A 27463-nucleotide genomic window follows, 5' to 3' on the forward strand; every position below is an offset into this window, starting at 1 on the left:
CACCTACGGGCAAGTCCTTCCTCCGGAAGCCTTGCTGGCCTTGGCAACACAATAGACAAAGAAAATAGAGCTGTTCTCCAAAGACCCTTCAATCCTGTTTGACCTCTCTCCGAAGCCTTTCAAGTAAACTTGAGTAAACTCACAGGCAGTCAACCTAAACCTCCCCTTCAATTCTCGCTCCTCCACATTTTTACACGTATGCGTCACAGACGGAAGATCCTGAAAGGGATGGGAGGGGGGGGGGGGAATCAATCATACCAATTCCTCTTAAAGTTCAAACCGCCTCTGGTTACCCCGCCATCGATCTCCTGCTCCTTCACTCGATTGCATGTGGGACCGTTCTGCAGTGCTCGCTGCTAGGCCGCTGTATTTCCTCTCAGAGCTTGTTTTCTCTCTTCTGAGCCGTTCGGAGCACTTACAAGATCAGTAAAAGAATCAGCCCCGTCATACAACATTAATACTGATATCGCTTCTCTTCAGCAGAGAGCCACAAGTTTGATTTGAAGGTTTTCCTCTAATGAATTTCATGTCGTTATTGATAGGAGGGAAAAGTGGGTTACGGAGCTGCAGTCTCACTTCGCTCCATGTCTCTGTGTGTGTGTGTGTATGAAGTGCTTGGCTTCCATGGCCTGGAGGCTGATGACAATTCTCCAGCACCCACCAGCCCTGTGTTTTCTTGCTGCATAAGCTAACAACTAACAGCTTGGAGTGTTTGCAAAGGGTCTAGACCATTAAAGACGGCTTCTCTTTTCTTTTTTTTTCCTAGACGGCAGATGAGGCTTGCTGAGGCAACTTTCAGATTTCTCGTGACAAAGAGTAATGAGGCTATCGATTGTCCTACGAGATATTTACCAAAGTCCACTCTGAAACCACCGAGTGTATTGACACCTGGAGAGGGCAGCACTCTCTGAATGCAAGCCAGGAGATAGCACTATAAATGGCTATATAAATAAAACCCAAACCCCTTGTATCCAGCAGCGCCTCAAGAACCAGCAGGACAAAGAGAGAGGGGGGGGGCGAGATTGATGTGCTTCTCTCACCCACCACTTTAATTGATTGGAGAGAATATGATGTGGTGTCAGTGGTGAGGTTGCACATGAGGCCTTGATACAAGGCGTCCTCTGCATTCGTTCAGCCGCAGGGCTCCATCGCAAGGGTGACGTGGACGCTAGAATCACACCAAAGCTCCAGATAATGGGGGGGGGGGGGGGGGGGGACTGCATACAGTATGTTATGCAATATCTGAGATGAATTGTGCTCCATTTGTAGGTTCCTACATCAGGACGAGCCACCTATTACGTGTCCTACAAGAGAGACTCGTTTATACAAACCAAGCTCCCCAAATACTCCCTGCCCAAGGTAAGTTATTAGCCAAAGTCTTTTGACTTTTTCCTTTCTGACACAGAGAAATCTGTTTTAATATCAGAGTGTCAGAGTTAATTAATCATAGACTCAATTAGGCATTTCCATTCCTATTCCTGAAAGCTTTTTAATTTGATGCTGTCACAGCAGTGAAATTGGTGTGGATTGCTTGAAAAACGTGTTTGTTTTCCTTTAAAAGCCGGCAAACACTGTCCTTTTTAAAGTCATACTGCTAGTGGTGCCCGAACTCAGCCCCCCGAGTGAGCTACACATTACATTGCGTCGTCAACCATTTATATTCACACCCCAGCATTGATCTCATGACCGGTCCCACAGGGTCAGCATGTTATAATCCGTCACCTCTCCGCCCCCAGTCATAACTCTTAATCTCTCCCTGCTCCCTGATAGGATTTACACATTGTCAGCACTGATGAGAAGCAGGTATTTGCGGCGGTGCAGGAGTGGAACCAGAACGACACCTATAACCTCTACCTGTCTGACACCAAAGGGATCTACTTCACCTTGGCCATGGAAAATGTCAAGACCACTAGGGGCATCGGAGGAAACCAGATGCTGGACCTGTACGAGGTAGGCACCGGATGAAATTGGTCACCCTGGGGTTACACATACAGTGAGGTTTTCATTGATTGAATCTATGGGAAGCTACAGGGACTATTACTTTCTCACTACTTCTTACTTCCGCCATAAAGTACAGGCGCATGGATGTGCCAACACACAAACAGTGAAGCAAAAGAGACGGGTTTTTTGTTTTTGAAAGCTTGTGGTTAAATGTGCAATAAATCCAGATTTCGACGTCTCACAGCACACGAATGACCATACACTATCCCAGAAGGGTGCATCAATAGGGTTGTTAATCGACGCCAGTGACCCCTACCCTGCAGTATATTCTAAGGTCCACATCTGACCAAAATGTGAACAAAAATTAAAACACGAGATTGGGCTGATTGACAGGTCTTTTAAAAAGGGGTCCACCAATTTGATACATCAAGATTAGCTGACTAGTCACGGGGACAAGTACTACTACTAGCACTAGCCTATGACAACAGTAATAATGCGGCTTTGGAGGAACTTCTGACAAAATAACCCCCGATGATGACACCAGGCCACACATTAGCCACACACACGTGAGCATTCGGCGGGGCAAGCAGCACAACGTTGACTTGCATTACGGGGAAATGTAGGATATGGCGGAGTTTGACCCACACAAGGAACTAAAAGTCGGGACATCCTGGCCTCTGCTGCCTCGACCTCGACCCTTCTTAATGTATTCCGTCTCTTGCCAGACCCCCAAATTTATGTAACACTTAATTACTGGAATGCTCATTTAAAGCAGGGACCAACACAAGTGTTTTATTGTCCTAATCAAATGTGTTTTTTATGACTTTATAGGCATTCATTATTCATACTTGTAATTACATATAACTGTCAATTGTCTGCTGATCGACGCTCTGAAGGTCAGGTAAAGGCGTGCGATTAGAAATAAGATATGGACGTTGATGATGACAACAACGCTGCTGCTGCTGCTGCTGCTGTTGGGGATGATGAGGAGGTTTATAAAAGTTATGAATCACACGTTAATAGATTTTTGACCTCATGGGGCCAGCGCAACAAGATGTATACATTCACACTGACATAATATTACCCTGTTACATTGATATGTTGTAGCAGACAATTGCCTGTGTACATATTCAGCGGACGCAGTGCGACGTCAACATTCATTTGGAGCAATGTTTAAAGCCGCCTGATGATTTTAGCTCCACTGGTTAGTTGCTACCACTGTCTGTCATTTGGTGGGGGGGGGGGGGGGGGGGGGGGGGGGGGCAGACAGCATGCAGTCGGTTTAACAGAGTTCCTTGCTTAAAACACCTGCCTGCTGCAATGGCAATGAGGCTGATGAGAGCGAGAGTGAACCAAAACGATGAGTTGGATGAATATGAAATATGCTCTCTGCAGCTGTCTTTCACATGTCTTTCACACTAATCGGCTAGTTAGTTAAAGTCGGATTGTTTGCTTTACACACATATGTAACAGACCTGCTGCAGAGTTTGTGTAACAGTTGCCTTGTCTGGATGATGCGTTACAGGCCGTGGTCGTCCATCTTCCTGATGACAGACACATACAGTGTGAGGAGCATGCTTAATGGGGCTCGCTGCCATGCACCTCTGGACTTGTAATGACCTTGTTAGCTTAGTGGCTAGCTACTGTATGGGCTTGCATTAGCATTCATTGTAGGAAAAGTAGAATTCCCTCCTTCTCCACTCTCTGGTGAACCCAGTTTATCACTCCTACACTGGCAGGTGTGACTGAGAGAGTGAAGGAAGTGAGATATTGGCCAGCAGCAGTGGCAGCAGTGTGGTAATTAACAATGCCATTACTTCTCCTGCACAGTATGTGGCGTGTGTGTGTGTGTGTGTGTGTGTGTGTGTGCAGCTCCTATTACCATGCCAGCTGTAGTCAAGCCATTTCACCATGCAGCATGAGATGATAAGGCGTTTTAATTACATTTGCAACGCGGTCACAGCTCCGCTCTTGATCAGAACCTAAACAAGAGATAGATGATACACCGCTGCCTCTGATCAATCAGAGCCATTACACAGGGGAAGATATATGCCGTGGAACCCGTCCCATTTGTTGCTGTTAGACCCTGACAAACTGCACTTCACAGACCTAATGTTCCAGAGAGAAGATGCGGCTCCAGTCAGACCAGAGGGGAGAGACTGCAAAGTATGGCAAAGTTGTTTCGTTGTTTCCGCTTAGAAGTCATGTCTCTTCCCAAAGGGGACTCTGTTCTCTTTGCATCCTCCCCCCTAAAAATCAATTACGCCATTTCCACACCGAAAATTGCACAATTATCTTCCAAATTAGAGGGATTATTTCATTGTCAATCAGATTGGATAAGGGCAATTTCTGTAATCATGAGCCTTTGTTGTGCAAACTCATTTTCTGTTGACATCGGGGCTCTACATCACCCGCTAAACTTCCCCTCAATCCGAGAGGTGGTGTAGCAGGTGGCCTTCCGACAATTATCACTCTGATTGGCTCGGGATTACTGTTTTAAAAAGATCGTTTATCTCCCTCTCGCCTCGCCATAAATAGCCCTGAATGATTGATTGAAGACGTGAAGTGGATTGTTGCCGGTGGAGTGCATCCGACGACCTGGATGATTCCGATACTCATGATGACGTTGGCCCTTCATGTTCGTGTTTTTTTGGGGGGGGGGGGATTTTGCCTGCCAGGGCGCTTAAACCCACAGAGCTGCGGTTCAACAAATGAGCCCTGTAATATATTGTAGAATGCTAAATTGCTAAATAATTGGCGATGCCCTGCTGTTCAGTCCCTCCGTCTTCACTGAACAGCGCTGTTTTCCGATTGGCAGCCATGTTTTGTTCTGTCGAACATTCTGCAATGGACGCGTGGGCTGCACTCCTCTCATGTGATCCTTCAGTTCAGGATGGTGGATGGAGGGTGCTTTTGATGTGGCGTGGGTTTGGAGTCATTCAAAAACCGTCAGTGAAAGTAAAATTTGCTTTCATTCTGGAGAATACAGAACAGGTTTAAAGCTACACCAATCAATATTTCCAATATATAACAATGGATCAAATGACACGGCGCGTGATGTAAATGGGGTCACTTGTGGTGAATTCTCACCCAACTCTGTAGTTCCGCAAAGCTCTATAGACACTTTTAGCCTATTTAGTGTCATTTAGCGCATTGTTTTTGTCGTGAACATAGCAGAACCCGAATCAGAGCTAAAAGCAGAGAGTGAATATCGGACTTTTGTTCGTCAGGAGGACGCAAACACGACTCCAAGTGGATGCTAATGTTGCTTTGCTTGTGCTCGACGTGTAGTTAGGCGACCCGTTTCACCACAGTGTTCACCATAACAAGTTTGTAAGGTAATGCTATGTCTTGGCTGTGTCTTCTGCTGCCAAAAAACACAAACATAAATCAACTCACGCAGCTTTAAGGGCTCAGTAGAGCAATTGAAACTATTTTGGCAAATCGAGCAATCGCTTAGATCATTTATCAAACAGAAAATTCCCAAACATTAGCTGGTTCCTGGTATTTGCTTGTTTTCTGTCATTAAGACGGTACCTTTGGGTTTTGGACTGTTGGTTTGGCAAATGGAAGATGCCGGCTAGAGCTCCGGCAACTTGTGATGACTGAAGAAAAAGGAGCAGCGACAGGATCACTTCTGGTGCCCCTTACACCCACTGGTGCTCTGGGTCATTGGTCATTTCAAAGAAGAAAGAATATGCTTAGAGTAGGATGTGGCACAAGGCACTCAAGTGGATAATTATGAGTAAAAAGCCTTTGATAAATAAGGACTGATGCATTATAAAAGAAATACCCCGGCACACTTGACTTCCTCGGGGAGTCTTGACACACAATGACCCCAGACTGTTAAATTGTTAACTCCACCACACACCTGTCTAAAGCCGAAACCAAGAAACGCCTACCATTACTTGCAGCTCTATTGCATGCTCCACAGATACAGTCAATTGAATTTATATCGGTGTTGTGGCATGAGATGATGCAATAAACTGCAACGGTTGCATTTTACGTTTCTCATATATGTGAGTGTGTGAGGTATACTTAGATTTGTCTGAAATGCAAAAAAAAAAAAAAAAAAGGGGGTCATGCACAGAGCTTCCATGTGCAGTAAATGCTGACCAATCAAGTCCCCCCCCCCCCCCCCTCCCCTTCTGTGTTATTTAAGAATCCCCCTTTGAGTCCAGTGCTGAACACGGCCTCTGCAAATAGAGATGTTTGTGTATGATAGTAGATCTGAGCAGAGGTTCAGAGGTGCTGTGCAGGCCCGCGTGGAGACACATCTAAATCAAACATCACATTTAAGATGTTGCACTGTTCGCCGCTGCCTCGCTCGTGGCGGCAGAGGCTGTTAAAACCAGCTGGGCGCTCACCGTCTTTGACCACATGCACAGTCCTCGCGCTTTAGTCTCCCTTTTTGTTCTTCTTCTCTCGCTTCCACTCACTTGGCATTGAGGTGAATAACAGAACCGCTTTAAGTCGTCATCGCACAAAAGGCGGCAAACAATGTCCCACAGTGTCGGAGTGTCCCTTTAAATGCTGCACTGCTGAGAGTAACCTGCGCTGTGGAATAGAGCTCTGTGTCCTTCACTCCGTCGCCAAGAAAGTAGAGTGTGGGTGGTGTGAGTGATGGACAGAGAGAGGAATGTATGCTGGTGGGGACTCGTGGTTCTCTCCTTGTGTGTGTGTGTGTGTGTGTGTGTGTGTGTGTGTGTTTGTGCGTGCACGGGTGATAGAGGAGGTGGAGGCAATAAATATTTACTGCGGTGATTGACAGGTCGGGTTGGATAAAGAGAGGACCCTCGTTAGCTGCATCCATCCCGAGCGCCATGTTTCTATGACAATGTCAGATGCGCTGCCTATTAGTGCCACTTATACAGACGTGCCCCTTCAGGGAGGGAAACACATCCAACTGGGGCCCCCTCACTATGGCAACCATTTGGAGGGACTCTGTCCTTTCCACTGCGTATCAGGCCATTGTTTTAGTTGAGGAATATGTCTAATCCCTGAGAGACAGCTAGCAAGGGAGGGATTTTGGAGGAGAAGGTGTGTGTCTGTATGAGTTTTTTATGTAGGCGTGTGTGTGTGTGTGTGTGTGTGGGGAGATTCAGACTGACTGGGAGAAAACAGACAAGGTGTCACTTCTCAGCGGTCATCATTCTGTACTCCCTGGATTGCTGAGACGTGTAAGGATATAATTACAGCCGGCACTTACTGCAGTGTAAGAAAAATGCAGCCGACGCCGCTGATGGCGTCTGCCAGACTCGTCAGCCGCGGCGAGAAAAAAAGGATAAGCACACCATTTGCATTTAACAGAGCTCCTGTTGTGGAGGATCGCTGCCTCAATACACAAAATGCCCTTTCCGATGAGAGCACTGGGTGTGCTTTTTTTTGTCATCTGCGACTGAGAACTAAACTGTTGTTGTAAATATAAAACGCTCCCCTGCTGGTTTGCATTGCAAGAGGGCAAGGATGAGACTCAAAGCCTGCCGCTTTGCACCTGTGTCCACCAGGTGGTGGGAATCAGAGGCATGCTGATCGCCAACAAGAGGCAAGACAACCAGGTCAAGACCTACATCACCTACAATAAAGGGCGGGACTGGAGGCTCCTGCAGGCTCCCGCCACTGACCTGGATGGAAACGACATTCACTGCATACTGGTAAGATACGGCACGTTTACCGTGGCTGGGCAAAATGAGATTGTGCGTGAGAGAGATTATAGAACTTAGTTTGTAATAAGGCACTCTTTATTAGTCACTTTTAAGTCAGTAATTAGAACGACTTATTGGTTTCCAGGTTGATAAGTCCATTATTGTTTGTATTCCAGTGAAGGTGCAATTCTGAAATGATAAAAAATGATATGAAATAATAACTTTAACTAACATTAAATTACAGATAAGATTATCACACCAACTGAGTAACATATGCTGAAGGTAATCATGGAGTTCTTGACGCGGCAGAGGCCGGTCCTTTATCTTTACTCTTTGCGCATCCGCGAAGCAGATGGTTGAAAATGGAGAAAAGGGGAATCCGATCGCCTCTCCGAGCTTCAAAATGAAATCCACCGTCGTCTTGCAGGAACTTGGTGAGACCCGAAAGGCGTGGTTGCTTTGTCCGAAGAGGAGACTCTAATGGTCTCTTAACAGCAAGCCGGGGGAGACCAGTTTGAGTCTCTCCGCTGGTTTTGTTGAGCAGATGACGCCATAGGTGTGAAAACTTGGGAGTTTTGTGTTCTACAGAACAAAAAGGAGCATGCGTTCTCAGCCGCCATTTTCAGCGGCCCGACGCCAGTAAAAAGCTCACTATTGTCAGTCAGCTGTTTTCTGGTCGGCTCTCCTTCATCGCGCTTTGCCAGAGATATTAACGCCAATGCATGTCATCCAAGCGATGCTTAAAGCCGCCTTCCCGACAAAAAACTGCTCAACGGCGTCAAAAAAGTTAGAACTAAACAATCGAATAAACCACCAGACAAGTCAAGTGTAAACTTGATAACTGATGTAGGGTGTCTTGTTAGAAAGTGGTACTGAATTGGAGATGCAACAGTCCACCTTCACCTCTTCGGTCCCTTCAAACCATAAAAAAAAGACACCACCTGATTTCGACGAATAAAATCCAACAAAATTCTATTGGAGTTCAGTTTTGCCATTTGCTGCAATGTCAAACTCGTTTTTAGTAAAAGTGTTTTTGAATAATAAACAAATGCTGCAAAGGTGCTGCACTGGCAGATCCACATTTACTGCGCACGGCGTCTCGGCCCTCATTAGACTGAAACCAACAGGGTGGCTGTGAGGAGGAACCATGTCTGAGACATTAGGAGGACTTCGTGCCGTTTAAGAGGTGATTTCGGCTTACAGATTCCCTGTGATCGCACATTCGTGTGACATTTTAATTACTGCCGTGGATTCCTTTTTGATTACCCTGTTCAGTCCCACTGCTCTCGATGTCCTTACACCAGTGACACGCTGTCTGCTGCAAAGATGAAAGCAGACACGTTTTTATGGTGGGGTTTTTTTTTTTTTTTTCTGCTCTGTCAACAAATGTAATTGTCTTCTGTTGTGTGCATGCCCTGGAGACTTGGCGTCATACTTTGATGCAAATTCCCTTTGCTCTCTGTATTAATGACAGATTAAATGCAATTAGCAAAAGTTATGAAGGCACAGTTGGTCTGGGAGACTAATAAATCTGCCTTGTTTTGTGATGATTTTGTTTTTGCTCGACAAGTTTGTCCTGATCCCATCATTTTCACAGTGACAGGACGAGAATAAGGTGGACTTATGTCCCATTTACTGTAGACATGATATGAACTCTTGCAAAATCACTTCTGGCGGAAATTAGTGGCAGTATTTGGACATATGTGCAACCTTTTTCACTCTCTCTCTTTAACTTAACATGTGTATTCTTCTTCTTCTTCTTCTTCTTCTTCTTCTTCTTCTTCTTCTTCTCCTGCAGCCTTTCTGCTCACTCCATCTCCAACTGCAAATGTCGGAGAACCCTTACTTGTCAGGAACAATCTCCACCAAGAGCTCTGCACCAGGGATCATAGTTGCCACAGGTAAGTAAAAAAAAAAAAAAAGTCAACCCAAGTTGTGCATGGCAAAAACCACTTTGAAAGATTGTAGGACGATAAGTAACATATTTCTACTGCAGCAACTTGAGATCCATTGTGTGTAATAAAGCCCTTCTTCCTTTGAAAACGGTGGCATTTTCTAGCCTCAACTTGCTGCTACAAAGTAAACACGGGCAAGGTATTTTGTGATCCTCCCAGTCAGCTACGAGACTAGTTAGTGCAGCGGCGATGTGACCCCTCCGTGCCCTCTCACTTAAAAGGTCCTATGCGGAGTCATTAATGACACCGGTGGCCGTTGAGTGAACTGCAGTCAGCATCCTGTTGCTGGCAACTGATTTACGATCATATTTAGAGAATAACGTTTCGATCTGTAACGTTCCTGCATTTGGACCATTGGCCCCATGACACTAACTGCAAATTAGGCCCACTTTCATCAGCTAACAAAGCAAACGCTGCACGGATCGGGCCGTTGTGGGCAACTGAGGAAGTTACTTCCCGATCCGTTCACATGTTGGCAATAAAAAGCCATTAATACATGTGAAAAAAACTCCACATGGTACCTCTAAGCCTCTGTCTCTGACGGTGGGCACGGTGCACCGCAGGATCTCCGCGCCCCCCACTTTGGGCAAACGTGTTGTGGATCACACGTCACGTCCACCTGCTTTGATGACACATCACCGGGCCAATCATGTGTGTGTGAGAAAAGGCGGCGTTTTTGTGCCGTGCAGCGTCTGTGTGCCTGCAAGAGTAAGACCGTTTGAAAGAGTTGAAACACAGAAAGAAGAGATGAGTTGAGACAAAATAGATGTGTTAGCGCCAGTGGTGGTGTCAGCAAAAAAAAAAAAGTCTGCCTTTTGAGGTGTGTGTGTGTGAGCGTGTACGTCCATGCATGAGTGTGTGTGTGTTTGTCTTTGGATCTGTCTGTTTTGTCTTTGGTGTGTGAGAATGCTGAATAAACATACATCTCTGCTGCCATGCTTGCACAGTGTGTCTTTGTGTGTGTGTGTGTGTGTGTGTGTATTGCTGGCCGAGCCTTCGCCTTGGCAACGTGATTCACTTTGCCCGCTGCGCCTTTTAAGACGTCAGCTGGTGCAGAGATCGTCTCAACCAACATGACAAACACCATCCAGATCAAACACATGCCTATTTACTGAGCCGTGGCCAAGATAGTGGAGCAGATCAACAAAAGAAGCTAGCTCACTTGCTGCACGCTCGCAGGGAGGAGAAAAAAAAAAAAAAAGAAAAGAAAAGAAAGAAAGCTTTGGAGCCATTGTGTTGTAACACTGCAAACTGCCAAAGCGAGGGAAGCACCCGCTATCCTCCACATCTCACATTATGCTGCCCGGATGATGCAGGCATCCATAGGAATGGACCCGTATCATTCACACGAATTGAGAGACAGCGAGCTGATCTGGGAGTCAAGCCAGAGGAATAAATTAATCACAGAAGTGGTGTGATTGGCGGCATGTATTTAAAAAAAAAAAAAAAAAAGAGCATATGGCCCTTTATCTGTGTGATCTGGCCCGTTTTGTTGTGTCACATATTCTGCTGGCATTCCCACTGCAGGAAATATTGGAGCCGAGCTGTCTTACAACAACGTTGGCATGTTCACGTCGTCTGATGCCGGCAATAGCTGGAGACAGGTGAGCCTCGCGCCGAGATCGAGCCAACTGACAGACTTGTGCAACACTTTGAAACGCTGACATATATTTCCCAATATGTACTGTATTAGGGTGCCGTGTCATACAGGCCCAATGTTGTTTTTTTTGACGTGTCACTGTAGGGAAAGCACAGGAGTGAATGGCGAAATGAATGATGGCTGGATTCCGTTTAGCTGCTTCGGCTTCAGGGTCCTGGTCGACAGTCGAATAGAATGGAGCCATCTATTATTATTATGAGCAGCACCTGTGCTTTTCCTAACAGTACCAGATTTACCACTCCAAAATCATTGTCATTTGTTAAACAATGGGCCCTTGATATTAGACAAAAGCAGATTTTATTAGCTCCGGCTATCTAATTAACAAGAACCATTGGAGCCAGTCTCGGGCTGAAACCTTGTAAATGGGCCTTAATGATGTACTTGGTGGCTTCGTACACGATATCGTGCACAAGGACTGAGGCTAATGCAACAGTTCCCAGGTCTGAATCCTCATCGCGTTAATGATCCATGTGGGGGACATGTAAATAACTGCAGGGTAGCGCTAGTTAGCCCTATTATTACAGCACATTAAACCGAAAAATGCAAGAACAGACTGTCCTCTATAGAAAAACAGACTTGGACAAGGTTGGATTTATGCTTTGTTGTTGGTAACGTTACTTTCAAACCATATGTTTGAACTTTTACCAGGGACAAGGCGCGGAGGATTAACTACGGGTTTGGCGAATGCTGCACATCTTTCCCCACATCCAATAAAGAGCAGGATCATTTAAAAATGACCCCACAAAATGATAAATACTCCAGAAAATAATGTAGCTAGCTAAGGATATGCTAACTCTTGGTTTACCTCGGCTAGTTAGCTGGACATGCTTATGTGCATAGGTTACTGCAGAGCCATCGTTGCTAACTATACTCCATGGACACCTGCTGAAGCCGGCTTGAAAAGTCGCGAGATGACGCAAGAAAGGTCATAAAGTTGAAAGAAAATCGAAGTCAAGTTAAAGGTAACAAATTATAAATCGAAGGTTGATCATTGGCTAATATTAGTTTTGAAGCTGCTACCATCTCATCAGTGAGGACCAGTGATTGGTCGTTAGGTATGCCCATTGACAGCTGATTGGCTGCTGCCCTCCCCCACTCACTGAACACAGTCAGACAAACACGGCGTTTAATGCACTCATGATTGGTTCAGTTTTTGGTTTATACTACTATAAGGATGCATCTCTTCATGTCTGTTCAGATTTTCGAAGAGGAGCACAATGTGTGGTTTCTGGACAAAGGAGGGGCGCTCGTCGCCGTCAAACAGCCATCTGTGCCAACCAGACACTTGTGGTATGTCCCTTTTACTTCTTTGGGCACTATTCCTTTCTGAAATTGCTTTTTCCGAGTCCTTACAGCTATTTTTAGGTTTATTCAACCCGTATGCCCCCCTCCCCCCCTCAAAAAAAGTGAGCATGTCTATATTGTATGTGACACTCCATCCGTTTAGCGATGAACTTTGACTGGAAAAAAAGGTCATAGGCAGTCTGTTTTGAGATTTTCTTTTTTTTTTTTTCAAGCCACTTATCATTAACAGCCAGCAGTCTGAGCACCCCCCCCCCCCCCCCCCCCATTTTAGTGTTTTCATTAACACGTTGCCGTCCTTTTGCCAAACCGGGTGCCCACGCTTTGCCTCAGTGCAGGCTAATCCAAGTGAGACCAGATCTGTTCTACAGTCGGTTTTTGCAACAATTCTGAAATTAGTTTTAGAGCCAGTGAAGCGTAGTCTGCTGGGTTTTTTTTTTTTTTTTTTTGGTCTCCCAACCAATTTAAGTGCAATGGTAGAGGAAGTGGAAGAAAAGAAAAAAAAGAGAGAAATGACAGTGGATCTCCACAGCCGCTGTCCAGAAGCCACGGAACAGTATTGCTTTCTAAGCCAGTGTTCGGTTAAACACTTCCCCTGCATGTCGACGCTTTTAGCCAAATGAAAGTGGTGGGGGTTTTTTACAGAGGCAACGGGGGCTGTCTTCCAAAGCACAGGCCTCAGTAGTGTTTCAACCCATGTCACACCCAGGTACTCCTATCTGTTCTCACTTCAGCCCCGATGTTGATAAGCTGTCAGAATCAATAGAGCCCAGGTCCCGATGATGAAAGCCGTCCAATTCTTTTTTTTTTTTTTTTCCTTCTCCCTCTGCAGTTTTGTAGTTGAACATGAAACAGTTCTATTCTGGTCTCGCCTTTTCACCCCTGTGCAGACTTTACCCAGGACCCGTGACGACGCTTTTGTGCATCTTTGCTTTGATAGCCAGACCGGCTGCCTCTTAAATATCCCTTTAATACTCAGCCTTTTGATATTTACCCAAACCTACAGTAGCTAATTGCACAGAGACTCGGAGACTCGTCTGTTGAGACAAGCCAGTCCAGTCATCCTGATCCCCACCTAAACCCCCCCCCGCCCCCCCTCCTTTGACTAGGCTCTAATAGAGAGCGTCTGTTTCCGTGCCATTGCTGTTGCCGGGTGTTTGTGATGGGAATGTGTTCTGACACACATTCACAGGGTCAGCTTTGACGAGGGGAGGCAGTGGACCCAGCACAGCTTCTCCTCTGTGCCTCTGTTCGTGGATGGAGTCTTGGTGGAGGCTGGGGCCGAAAACCAAATCATGACGTAAGTCCAGAGAATCCAAAAAAGGGGGTGAGTGACATGGTAAAAGGTGTTGATTTCTCTGTCCTTTTAGGGGGTATTGTGGGCTGAGTGAAAGGTGAATGGTATTTTCCTCTCTTCTGTTCAGCCCTCTGGGTTATTTTCCCCTCAGCAGAGAGGCTAGACAAGATGGAGGACCTTTAAGAAGTCCATTTCAAGCGCTGTGGTATTTAGCCTTTATTAAGCCACATTTCTGAGGGGCAGGTAACGGGTCAGGTAGGCTGTGAGTCAGACCTTTGTGGATATTAAGTCACCTGACAAGAGGGTTTGATCGTAGAGAAATCACTTGGTAACGGAGCTGCTGTCCTTAAACCTCGAAGCCCCTGAAAACATGGCTTCTTAAATATCAACAAAAATCTCCACAGTCATGACTAAATAAGCAACAATCACAGTCCAAAACAGCAGTTTAACACTCAAAAACTGTTGCAACAGGACTATGTGGGGGGTGGTTTGATTTGATACGTGCAAGGGGACTGCGTCGCCTCGCGTCATTTCAATCACTGTGTTGTGTTGTGGCAGACTTGCTGCTTTTGATTTAGTTTGTCATTCGCCTCTGCAGCTTCTTTGGACACTTCAGCCACCGTTCCGAGTGGCAGCTCATCAAGATAGACTACAAGTCCATCTATAGCAGGAAGTGCACGGAGGAAGACTATCAAACCTGGCACCTACACAACCAGGTAAGCAAAGATAACAGCGCTGCGTGCACCGCCGTTCGCGGAAAATGGATATATCACTCACAGTACTGGTGGTGCTTATTGTGCCAACAGGGTGAGCCGTGTGTGATGGGACAAAAACAAATTTACATGAAGCGCAGGCCTGGAAACCACTGCATGCTGGGAAATGACTACTCCAGAATCCTCTCAGCCGAGTCCTGCATTTGCCGGGCTCATGATTTCGAATGGTAAGACGATGCGCGCCTTTTGTGCAACGGCTCCTTTCTTCATAATCGTCGAGGGGGATTATGTCTCTCTCCATTGTCTGCTGAAGGAGAGCCTCATGTTGATGATGTCTGTTCTCCAACACCGCCACACACGTAGAAACACTCCTTTTTTTTTTCTTTTTTCTTTAATCCCTTTTTCAATACGTTAGGACTTCTTATTTTCTACTGGCCAGTGTTTGTGACAGTATGACCGTGAGATCACTTAGTTAAATGCTATGCCCAAATCAAAAGCTCCTGTGTGCCAAAGTAAAAGTAACAGAAAAACAGCTGCCATTCAGTAGCCATTTGTTATTTTCAAGTTCATCCACCGAGCTACCATTAAAGACCCTCCTCAGACCACTTAAATACGCTTTCTAGCCTACCTACTTTAGCTCCAAACAGCTCACTCACAATCACTTCAATCATGCAACTTTATAAGCTGAATTTGGCACAGATTTCGAAAAGAACACACACGTACACTTTCTTTTCTTAATGGCTGTCTAATAACCACGTTTGTTACTGAAAGTGGACGCAGACATACTTCAGGAAGAACGTGCTTGATGGGCGGGCGCTCTCCCAGATGGCCACATCTGTTTAAGGAATACAACTGTGAGGGAAAAGAGAAAGTATGTAAAGTGGGTGATTTATTCCTTAACAGTGCAACAGCTGAAGCGTGCGGCCCCGGACAACAGGGGAGTCCGATACAAACACCGCTTCCACTCGACCTCGTGGAGGCCAATTTTTGGCCCTCCAAGTGGAATCCATTGCATATGCTATTCACGGTCTCATTAATTTACCCTATTTGCTGTGTGTCTTCCAATAATCTGATAAATTGGGGATCGTTTTAAACAATTTGCTCACATTGTGTGTCTCCGCCGACTTTGACTGTGATCTCGCTATGCTTGTAATTGTGTTGAGACGATGTCGGAGGGGGGGGGGGGGGGTAAAATAGTTTCAATTTGTATGCAAATCCTTAACGGTTTATTTTTTATCTTGTAATGACAGGGAACAGGGAAAAAAACCAACAACAAAAAAACGCCATCCCAACATGCAGCAGTTATGTAAATAGTGTTTGAAGAAGGTCAGAGAGTGAGTGCTAATTGGTTCCCATTGAACTAGTGTAAAAGTTTGTTTTCCTTTCTTTTTTTGTCTCCGTGTCTAATTTGGGTCTGACTGTGTCTCTCTCTCTCTCTCTCTCTGTGGGGAATTATTTGGCAGGCGCTTTAAAAGCCGCCCAAGCGGACAATTTGAGGTGTAAAGAGTCTGCCACCCGACCCGCTGAAATACATGCATGTTAGCCTTGCATGAAATAACGTTTAACGTAAGTGAAACATAGTGCGCATACGTGACCCCTTACAGAAAACGATGTATTTGAATGCCACGTCCGTGCGTTGAGCATCAGGACGCGGTGTAGCTTAGCATCCCTTCGGCACAGCGTCTCGGCTGGTCACCTGGCAACTTCACGGCCACAACAAGACTACGGGAGGCTGTTTTAGCACTCAGCTCTCCTTGAAATATACAATGTGTGAATTGCAGGAGCCGATGGGTCTGTTTTTAAACTTTGGGCAGAGCCAGGCCGTGACCCCCCCCCCCCCCCCCCCCCCCCCGCGTCCAGTATTTTTTGCTAAGAAAACCTGATCACCCGCTGCCTCTGGCTTCACATGTACCGTACAGACACGAGAGTGGTATGGACCTTGTCATCTAACTGGTGGTAAGAAAGCGACCTATTCCTTAATAGGACATTAAACACTGATGAATGTGGGGAAAAAGATGGGGGTTTGTGGAAAAACATGTTTCTCTTCCTCAGATCCTGAAAAAAAAGTTTCATTTCGGTACCAAAACCCTTTGTCGTTTAAATGGATTTCTTCTAATATTTGAGTGTTTCTCCACGTAACTAAAACACATCACCGATTAAAAGAGAGGTGTGATTTTTGATATCATGAAAAGTTTGAACCGTGATCCCAATTCTGCCTTTATGCTTCTGGCTGTTGTGTCCCTGCGACACCCCGCCAACCTTTTACCTCCTTGGCCATATGCACCTGCGCGACCAATCTGCCTTGACAGCTTGTTAATGGATAGTTCACACTGTCGTGATCACGGAATCAAACTGGACCAGTCGGTCACTCGCTTGTTGGTTTTGTTTATTTGTTCTGGCTTGGTGATTAATTGATAAATCAATGTCATGACCATTATTAGAATGGACACTTGCTTACCTTGCTTTGTTAGATGTAAATCATGGTCTGATTGGAAACGCCAGCAGGCAAGTGAGAGTCAGTCATCCTTGCGTGCGGTAACTAATCCCCCTCCAGGGTGTGTTTCCATACACACTGCTTTACACTGCTGTGGCGCATTTGTCAACAGTGGCCTTAATTAATACATAATAATGACGCGTCCCTTTGCCAGAAAGGCCCCTGGTCACCAGTAATAAAGAGACAGATAAGACAGGGTTGTGTATGACAATATGTCCCTTTTCACAAGCTGATATTGATCGGGGACCGCGTGGGTGTGCTTTGTTGCCTGACAGTGATTATGGATATGAGCGGCGCAACGACGGGAACTGCCGGCCGGCCTTCTGGTTCAATCCCTCCACCGTCTCCAGAAGCTGCAGCCAGGGTCAAAACTACCTCAACAGCACAGGGTGAGGACTGTGTGATTTACTCTGAATTCATATTATATCTATATATACACACACACACTGTATAATGTTATATGCATTCATTTGCATTTTTGTCTTTGCACATATTTGTCTGAAGGCTTTCCCTTGGATGCTCGAGCAGGGTTTTTTTTTTTTCTCTAGCAGATACCGATCACAGATTTAATACGATTAGAATCACAAAACTGAATGAGACGCTGTGCGGCAAGAAGAAGCAGCTGCTCACAATCTGGTTTTTATCCTGCTGGCGCACAATGTGGGCTCTCAAAACTCTGATACATGCGTAAAAAGGATCCGGCAAAAGCCCCATTTGTTTAGGAAAGGAGCTTTGTAGTTATTAGTGTTGACGAAATAGCCCGCCTAACCACGTCTCAAGTCCCTCAGCGGTTAACACCACCACCTCAGTGAGGAGCTAATAAAAATCATAAAGCGGCAACTTGTCCCACATAGAAGCTAGCAGGGCAGCGCGGGTATGTGAATCAAGGCCACTCTGAGAAAGAGGTCTTATCAGGCAAAAATAAGTGGAGATTAACAGCGGAGCATGGGTGTGAAGGGTCGCTGAACGACCAGTTTCCACCAAATCTATTAAAATGCCGCTTACATTTTAACGTAACACAACCTTTTACTCTTAATACTTTCAGTACAAGAACATTTTTGAGTGCACTCAAACAGACACAGCGTCTAGTTTCAGTTTGCTAACTTAGCATCACCCACCATGAGCTACTCATACCGGGACAAGTAAGGCTGTAGGGGCAACACCCTTGCGTGTACTGAATTGAGCAAGGGTGACTTATAGCTCATGAATTCCACTTTTTATTAGCAAGAAGAAGATTGTGTTGTTACTCATTTCAAAAGATACATAGCCTTGCTTCAAGTAAAGGATAAGAATAAAACTACAGGTCAGGTGGCCATGATGAATCTGGCATCAAAAACTGTTTGAGTAAGATTTATTTAGTTGTCACCAATCAAATACTTTGTAATGCATGTTGACCATCACTTCCCAGTTGATCAGAGCACTCCTACTTTCTGTTTCGCTTCGTAATCACTCAACTCAACTGAACCTATTTCACTGCCCAGATTTACTGCAGTACACCATGTAGGTTTAGACACTTGTGATAATCGCGTCTTAATATGAAACTCATATATTTTTTGTATCCGTGGGATAGTCATTTCCTTTAATTCCTTTTTTCCTTTCTTGTGCTTGCAAGATGTTTCGTCTGTGTTAGTTGTGAGGCTCCCCGGGGGACTGACACCTTGCAAGGCTTAATCACGGTGGGAGTGTTTTTTTTCACTCCCACCATGATTAAGCTTTGCAAGGTGTCTCAGCCTCTGAGGCAGCTTGTGTTGTCAGTTGTCATCTAGCCTGTTTTGCGCAGTTGTTTGGCACAGCAGCTGTACTGACACACCACTCTGCCGAGTTCCAACAAAATCGCAAGCTCATGTAGCATCTAGGGGTTTGATACAAACACTAAAGGAATGTGTAGACTTGAGTAGATAGAACTGAAAAAGGTACAAATACAGTAAAGTCAAAGGGTACACTCGAAATGTTAATTTTTTTTGGATCTTTCCAAAAGGTACCGTAAAGTGGTGTTGAACAACTGCACTAAGGGAGTGAAAGAAATGTACACGGCCAGAAAGCAGCAGTGCCCCAACAGACCTCCGAAAGGACTCCTGCTGACCGCCAAAGATGGCAAACTCACCGCCAACCTGGGCAACAACGTCACCTTCCTGGTGCATCTGGATGAGGTGAGAACACAACCAACATGGCTACTTCACTATCTGTCTATCTAGGTGATAACTGTTTCCTGCTGATTTTTTACTTTAAGCTGCATTCATTGACTGTTGGCCACCAAGGGGCAGAAAACCTTTTGACAGATACCGTATCAACAGTGTAAGATATATTGCGAATACGTTTGCAACAATTTTCTACTTTTACATCCAGCAAACAAGGTACTTCATTAGCATTGAGGGACAACTCTCTTGGGAATTTCTCTGTGCAGGAAAGTCAACGTCATATGTTGGGGTCCCTCAGGCCTCAATACTGGGTCCACCTTTGTTCAGTTTGTACGTGTTGCCCCTAAGCCACATAATCTGGAAACACACAGCATATGTTAACATAATCACGCTGATGACACACACCTATCCTTGACCCCTGGATACATAAAGCCTTGTAAAGCACTGCTTGAATGTATCATAGATATAAACAGCGAGATGCCCCAAATGTGAGAGTCTATTATGGAAGGTTTAAATACACATAAAATAAAAATGCCAATGTGTTTGTTACTACACAACAATAAATGAGACCAAAGGTGCTGCATGGAACGGAGTTTAAAGGCACATTATTGTGTAAAGATATAGTTTACAGAACCCTGAAGCACAAATGGCGAAGTTTGAGTGAGTCTGCTGATTCCTCGGAAAGTAAGCTTGTTCTAAACACTCTCCAAAGTTTAATAGAGTCAACTGGCTCCAAATCACCCACGCAATGCAAGAGCTCTGAGCCAGAGGCAGAAGTAAAAGACCTCACCGGAGACCCTGTTAGTGAGTGAGAGGTGCTGCGTTCAGAGCCAGCCCTGCCAGGCTGCCTTGTCACTAGGAAACTGCCTCATGTTACTCAGGCAGAATATGGTCCGTTGACACTAACTGCAGGCTTTGGGGGCATTAGCAGCAGGAGTGTTTTCCTGCCACTGCAACAGCTCAAGGCAAGTGTGTGTCCCCCCCAGTGTCTTGTCCAGGCACAGTTGTCATATTACTGTGCGACGGGTTGAGGAATCGAGGCCGGCTTCTTTCATTATGAGGGGGATTGTCTGATTGAAAGGGGAGGGGGCTGGTGGACGGCAGGGAGGTGGGTGGCAGAAAGAAGAGAAGTGTGGGGTAAAGAATCCTCGTGGCATCAGACCTATTTGAGGAAATCCTCGAGATGATTTGAAAGTTTAATTTATATTCATGAAGCCTGCAATGGCTGTATTTCTTGGGGAGAGCAAATGCTCTTAAATATTTAATGGGCGGAAGGCTCAGTGGCGCACATCCACATTTAAAGATAAAGAAGAAATCTGAAAAAGAAAAAGAAAAAGGACACATGTTTTGGGATATGAGAAGAACAGCACCGACCACATGGTGGCATTTCCATGGTCAGACCTGGTTTTGTGTTGGCTGAGAAGCCTGTTACGCAACACAATAATTACAGCTTTGTGAAAGCGACTCCTGACATCGACCAAATCTCAAACAATTCATGAGGAATTTAACTGCCATTCCATACTCGCCATCAAAGGAAGCAGACACAGGGGATTTGAGACACTTGCATGTTCGCTCGTATTCACTTCCTCTCTGCCAGTTGAAATGGTTCGGTGCTGACGGTACGCGGCATCTTGTTTAAATGGCACGTCTGAAATGCATGAGCTCATCTTTGCTCAAAATACAAAAACAACTGCATGACAACATAAATGCGAAGAGGTACATGTTGGCATTACACAAATAACTGCACGTCAATAATAACTGACTGCGATGAAACGCAAACACACCTTGCGAAAACTGACAGTCTGGCGCATTTGCCTCACAATGTACTAACCATTGTACAGATCGTCATGCCTTCAGTCCCCATGCTTGGGAATTGTAAGACAATAAGATATGACGCGTAAAACTCGCGAGCTTTAGGTGTCCTGGCAGGTGAACGGCGGGCCCTGCATTAAAGCCTGAAACACAGCGCATCACGAACGTGCATCACTTTTTTTTTTTTTCTCTGACGGATTCATTTTTAAACAATCAACAAGTACAACGGATCGCGATCAGACGGTTGCACAGAGCGAGCGGTGACGGCCCCGCCCTTGGATAAACTGGCTTCCCTCTTGGTTCAGTGTTGCCATTAATCAGATTTGGCTTCGCCGTCGCTGGCAAAACTCAAACCAAGCAAAGCTCTGCCAGCCCAGTGCACGCTCCATTGTTGTGCTTTCATCACAGAGACGCCGTTTTGTTTTCCATTCAAAATATTCCGTTTGTCCAACAGTTATTTTGAGGTTTTAGAATAGCTTTTTAATTGTCTCCTTGAGGTGTAAAAACTTGAAAAGGATTTATTTATAACAATTGAATTGTCATATTTCAGCCACTTAGTGTTCAGCTTGATTTAGATTCGTGCTCCCATTTGTGTGTGGCCATTGCTGCATTATATAGTGTCCCCAAATGGGTTACAAGTTCAAAAGGCTGTGATCTACCTAACGATAGTCTCCGTCAGTTTGACGTTTTCTCCGTTTCACACTCTGGTCACATTTGGAGAGAGGGTGTTGTTCTTGCTGGGGAGAAAAAGTGCATTACGCACAGTTGTGGGCACAAAAACAATGACCAAAAGAGGCGAAAGGCTCCTTGGAGCCGAGGTGGGCTCCAGATTTGGGTGATGATTCATCGTGGATGTGCAAGTGACACCTTTCACGTGTACATGTCGTCATTTGATTCATTGTGCAGCTTTAAATAAAAGGCATTTTAAAAAGGTAATTTCATTCTATTTCATCATTATACACCCATGGTACAATACACAGTTGACAAAATATTACAGTGCGTACATTAACCCCCACTGGGGGAGTTATTCACAGCAGCAGTGTCTTTTGCTGTCAGACGCACCAGAACAAACGCTGGCCCTGGTGTGTCCAGACCCTTGTCCGCCCGTACAACAGCGCTTTCACGGCGAACCAACACCGACGCCCCAGCCCCAAGGCTCCGGCCAATGGCGTGCGTGCGGATCTGCTCAGCCCTGGGAGACAGACACAAAGAGTGACATTTAGAGAGAGACGGGTCAGCATCAGTCTCATGCAGATTAGTGAAATCCCATTGTGGCTGATACAGAGAGCAGGCGTGAACACAGAGCGGAACAGCAGACAGCGAGAAGAGCTGAGTGACATCGGAGCCACCGTGGCCCCGAGTCCTGTTTGCGTGCCAGCCCATTACAGCTCTTAACAATAGCCGCGCTGTCAAACCCTGTTCTTAGCTGTTCTCCATTCTCTCCAGCCACTTATCAGGAGGTATCATTTCCCAGGCAAAGTGACATGAAATATCCCCAGAAGCCTCGACCAAACCTCCCAGTGTCTTCACACTCGGAAGCACACAGAGAGGGATGGAGGGAGCAAAAGAGCGGGAGAGAGAAAGATAACAAAAAGGTGTATTTGTTTTGCGGCATTGTGCATCCTGGCGGAGCAGGGCATGCTAATGCAGAGTTACAAATGAAGTTCCCAGCGGCGTTGCCACGGGGAGCGCAGTTTGGGGGGGGGGGGGGGGGGCTGCAGGGAGGAGAGCAGATTTGGTCGCCCGTGGCAGCTGGAGCCGCCAACGCCCGTGCTGCGTGCTGATCCTCGGATAGTGCCAGATGCGACTCCCAGAGGAGACTGTGCAGGCGGCTGACGGCTCACACACCATGCGAGAGCAAGCGTGGTGCGGGTGGCACGCATGTGCACACAGGCGCTCAAGAACCCTCACTCCTCCTCCTCCTCCCTCTGACACTCACACATGCATAGATACGGCTTCTTCCTCCACCCACCTAACACTAGTGAAAGAAATCATTTGGACATTAAGAATTTAAGGACACAGCACGAGGGACTCACGAGCGTCTAGATCATTAAAAATCAAAGCTGTGAATGTCTTTTTGAATGAATTACAAACAAATCAGCTGTCTGCAAGGACTCCTCGAGCAAAGTTTCATGATTTTTCCCCATTTGATACATCAGTGCTTAGCAAATGAGTGTTTGCTAAACGTGTGCAAAACAAAAGAGCGTCGACACAGCTAAACTCGTCAGACAAAACTTTTGGAACCACCCGTAATGATTCCACACAAGAGACATTATGTCTGGGAGGTGGAATAATTGAAAAAACAACTGTAATTATTCAACCGTGTAATTATATCTGAGTGCTATAATTATATAGTGTAACTGTAATGATGAAAATGAACATACATTTGTAAAGAGCCCAGCAAACGCCAGCGTGTCATGTAAATGAGGGACAATCGTGCCGATCGGCTGTAGAACCACATGAAGTATTTCAGAGGTGAGTGTTAACGTGGACAAATGTGGATTTTGTTGGGGCCTTTTTCGTCGTTTTTCTGCTCAAATCTGAATCTAAACTGAGCGATCCATCATTTGCCAGTCAACTTCTGCGTGGCTGTGCCGCTGTCCTCGATGCCACGCTCCTCGATAGTCTGTTGTGTACATCCGCCTGAAAAGGAACAAGTCGGAGTCTGGTCTAGGAGATAAATCCATTTTATGAACTGTATTGGGTTGAACTGAGCGCTCTCGCCAAGAGCTTTAGGAGTTGTGCTCTGATGATTGTAGCCCACAAAGAGTTTTCAGTGTTTTTGTTTTCTGACAAACTGCCAAAGAGTATTTGACCTTTTTTATTATGCGATAGATTGAGATAATGTTAACATTGTAGTGAGTCCGAGTAAGTACGATTGTTCAACACAACATTCCCGGAGAAGAACCGTTTTCTCCCTCCGGCTCATTAACTTCTTTCTTCTTTAAAGCTTCTTTCGCTCTTAAAACGGCATGAGATTGGTCAGCACTGATACCCACCTCAGCTTCGCCTGCTGAATGTTCTTCCAACTAATAGCTACACTAGCATGTAACATTCTTCTTCATGCCTCTGATCACCAAAACTGCTAGCCTCGCTAATGTGCACTCACCAAAGTCTTGGACAGAAGGCATGCGCTTATGCTTCATAAGTGACAGGAAGCTCTGTTTATTTCTGCACAGCGTTTGGCGCACGTTGCCATTTCGGACTGGCCGTTGCCGCTTCGCTGTAATGCGTGGTAGCCCTCGCCTTTCAAGGAGCGACCTGACGATTTCGTCTGGCCTTTCTGTGGTGCCGTGTTTTCACGTGGAACAAAATGATGCCGGTGCATAGTGTCCCACCTGTGGCTGAACGAGGCCCTGTGCTGTGCCGCGTTCCACAGGGGGACTCGCTGCGGACCAACATCCAGCTGGACTTCGGCGACGGCACCGCCGTGTCTTACTCCAACCTGAGCTGGACGGAGGAGGGGATCAAACACGTCTACAAGTCTGCAGGGATATTCCGCGTCACGGCGCTGGCAGAGAACCTGCTGGGCTTTGACACCACGACGCTCTTCCTGCATGTCACATGTAAGTGCTGCTGCTTTCAAGTTAAAAAAAGGTCCAATAATAAGTTGATTTTCATGTTTTTAGTTGTTTCTTTTTTCTTTATTGAGACACACATTTTTGTCCCCCTCACTTTTACTGTTGCAGGTTTATTTTCTTGAGGGGACGTGAGGAGCAAACTGTGGCGTTTTGGGGTTAAACCACATATCTACATATCTACATTTCTGTTTGCTTTTAATGCTACAACCGCCCAGAAATATATGCAATAACTGAACACCATACACAGCAAACGGTGTGGACAAAATAATAGAAATGCCCGTCAGTACAAGGTGGTACTAAACAGCACCACAAACTACGTCTTCCATAATCCATATTAATAGTATAGCCTTCATAAAAGGGAGGATTTATTGCAGGACTGTTATATGAGATTGCGTTCGTTTTAAGCGAGGTGCACTTAACGGACCGGCAGCTTGTCAAATCAAGCTTTATTTGTACAGCGCCTTTCGTGGAAAAAATTGCAATACGAGGCGCTTAACAATACGATCAAATACAACCATGCAATGAAAATAAACGGTAATATACGGAAATGATAATACAGGAAATAAGAAACCAGTGTAGCACGGTAGAATGCCAAGCTAAAAAGGTATGTCCTGAGATTCCTTCTGAAGGTGTTTACAGATTGCGATGCCCTCAGCTCCTCTGGCAGGCAGCTCCGGAGGCGAGGACACTAAATGCCGCTTCCCCCCGTAGTTCTTTGTCCTCACCCGGGGATCAACTGAAGGGCCAGCGCCAGAGGACCTGAGGGATCTAGAGGGGAGCATACACCAGACGCATGTCTGACAAGAAATCAGGGGCTAGTCCTTTGAGAGATATACTGTACATATTTTCTGCTTTTCACCGTCGGTTATTCTACTGTTCCACCCCTGGTCCCCAGATATGGTTCATAAGGAATACAAACATTGAATCTAAAGCAGCAATGTGTTCTTTTCGCTTTTTTTTTTGTTGTGTATTTTATAGCTCCAGGTACTGAAATATGTTCCACTGAATGACAGCCACACTGTTGATCCGTTCGAAACCCATCTGAAGTGAACTGCACTGACCTATACACAGGATTATGTAATGCAGCAGCTGTGATAAACACGAACAACTTTAGGGAGAAAGGTCATCACAAACTTGCTTATGCAAGGTTTCACTGTGGGCAGGAGCAGGGACAGAGAAGTGGGCCTCTAAGGCCACTGCGGCTAATTGCCAGTTATCTGAGGATACGAACACCAGAACAATGGCTTATTTTAAAGTGGAGCAGGTTTCACACAGCAGCACACGTCGACAGAGCACAGGATCGTCAGGCTTTCCAGCTCTATTCAGACGGCAACAAAATAGTGTATCGTTTTAGGTTTCCATGGGAGCTCCTCTCAGCAGGTGTTGCATCACATTTTTTTTGTGTTGTCAGTTGACTCGATTTGTTCAATCCATCTTAATTTAACCTCTTGCCATCCCGATGTTTCAGACAGCGAGTTCTGTGTTCATACATTTCTGAATCATTTTCGCTGGAGTTCTTTCACAGTGTAGGTGATGCTTTGGGGAAATGCCAAAAACTACTATAATGATTTCTCAGCTGAGCATAGTTAATACGAAATGATTCTCTCTCCTTCTCCCTCTCATTTACACACACACACACACACACACACACACAGACGCAAGCTGAGCATCTCAAAGTGGGGATAAAGATTAGTTCTGGTTAAAGAGGATGAGAGCCAACAGAAGCCTCGACGAGACGAACACCCCAGACCGCCGCATTGCACTTTCGTTGGAGTTCTTCCATGAAAGTAGTGTATTACATCTGTCCGCAGCGGGAAACGTCATCCCTGAGATTAGTGTAAAGCAACCTAGACCCCTGTCAGGTCCTATTAGGTTCTTAGTGGGGAGGTTGGCAGCATTACCCAGAAGGTATCATGTCAAAAATACATGATGGCGTCAACATGTTTTCAGTGTTCAGAATGGGATTTTTTTTTTTTTGGTGCCATCACCTTAGTTACAGGCCCGCAAGGACCTCTTAACGAAAGGGATTTTTGTTTTCTGTCACCACTTCATACTGCCAATGTCAGAAAATCTTTTGACCACCTTTTAATTTTAAATTCCTCCAGTCAACTGTTTGGCGATCCATCCGATGTGTTAGCGAATAATCTAATAGTCAGGATAAATTATGTTTACGTACTGCGAAATTACCACAGCAAACAAGCGTTTGAGAGAAATGTGATGTTGTCATGTTTTTTTTTATTTTAAAAATGTTCATACTAACGGTATCTGCACAACTTGGTCCATTTGTTTTTCCATGCAATGTCAGCTAAAGAACAATTTTTAGTTCCGTTTTTTATGGTTTCGGCTACTCAGAGCACAAGGTTAGGGAAAGATCATGGCCATGGCTAAGACTTGAAGCACAAAACAGCTTGAGTTCAGCCTGGTTGCAGACCTCTGAGTCGCCGCCCACATCTCAGATGTGTCCATATATTACAATGCAATATACAATATGTATATGTATGAAATGTGAGAAATTATTGGTGAACTACATGTCTTTCTTTGGCCGCTCCAAGCACCGGTACCGTAACCGGAGGGTTGGCTACTGACAAAGAACATGTGATCAAACAGACTGGTCAGGGTCCCCCCTCCCCTACAGCTGCCAAGAGTTCAGGATTGTAAAGCAGGTTATTTCGGTAGGAGACTTTGTCCCAATTAAAAATGTAATTTACGATCTGTATTTTGTCGTTGGGTGATGGTAGGGAACACAACTGTTGATTATCCCATCAGTGTATAAAAACCAAAATTTTGTTTTGATTTTTCTATTTAGAAACCTTGCTTCACCCGCCTGAGAAAGCAATGGCTGCTGTCATTTGTTCAAAAAAAAAAAAAAAAAACCCAACAGGCGGAATGAAAAATGAGAGAGAAAGTGTTCCATTTGAGGACTAT

General features: G+C 45.4%; 1 protein-coding gene across 2 annotated transcripts in view; it reads left to right on the forward strand.

Moving 5' to 3' along the window:
* sorcs3a (sortilin related VPS10 domain containing receptor 3a) overlaps window positions 1-27463 on the forward strand; it is a 179942-nt gene that overhangs the window by 137572 nt on the left and 14907 nt on the right. For both annotated transcript variants that reach the window (XM_070925792.1, XM_070925801.1), the window contains 12 exons: window positions 1270-1359; window positions 1771-1950; window positions 7449-7595; window positions 9385-9487; window positions 11069-11145; window positions 12400-12491; window positions 13696-13803; window positions 14399-14516; window positions 14607-14740; window positions 17283-17396; window positions 18986-19157; window positions 24337-24523. In XM_070925792.1, coding sequence (XP_070781893.1) covers window positions 1270-1359; window positions 1771-1950; window positions 7449-7595; window positions 9385-9487; window positions 11069-11145; window positions 12400-12491; window positions 13696-13803; window positions 14399-14516; window positions 14607-14740; window positions 17283-17396; window positions 18986-19157; window positions 24337-24523 — 1522 coding nt within the window. The remainder of the gene's footprint in view (window positions 1-1269; window positions 1360-1770; window positions 1951-7448; window positions 7596-9384; window positions 9488-11068; window positions 11146-12399; window positions 12492-13695; window positions 13804-14398; window positions 14517-14606; window positions 14741-17282; window positions 17397-18985; window positions 19158-24336; window positions 24524-27463) is intronic.

This window comes from Enoplosus armatus, chromosome 2 (genome assembly GCF_043641665.1).
Source record: "Enoplosus armatus isolate fEnoArm2 chromosome 2, fEnoArm2.hap1, whole genome shotgun sequence".
In the NCBI taxonomy this organism is placed as follows: Eukaryota; Metazoa; Chordata; class Actinopteri; order Centrarchiformes; family Enoplosidae; genus Enoplosus; species Enoplosus armatus.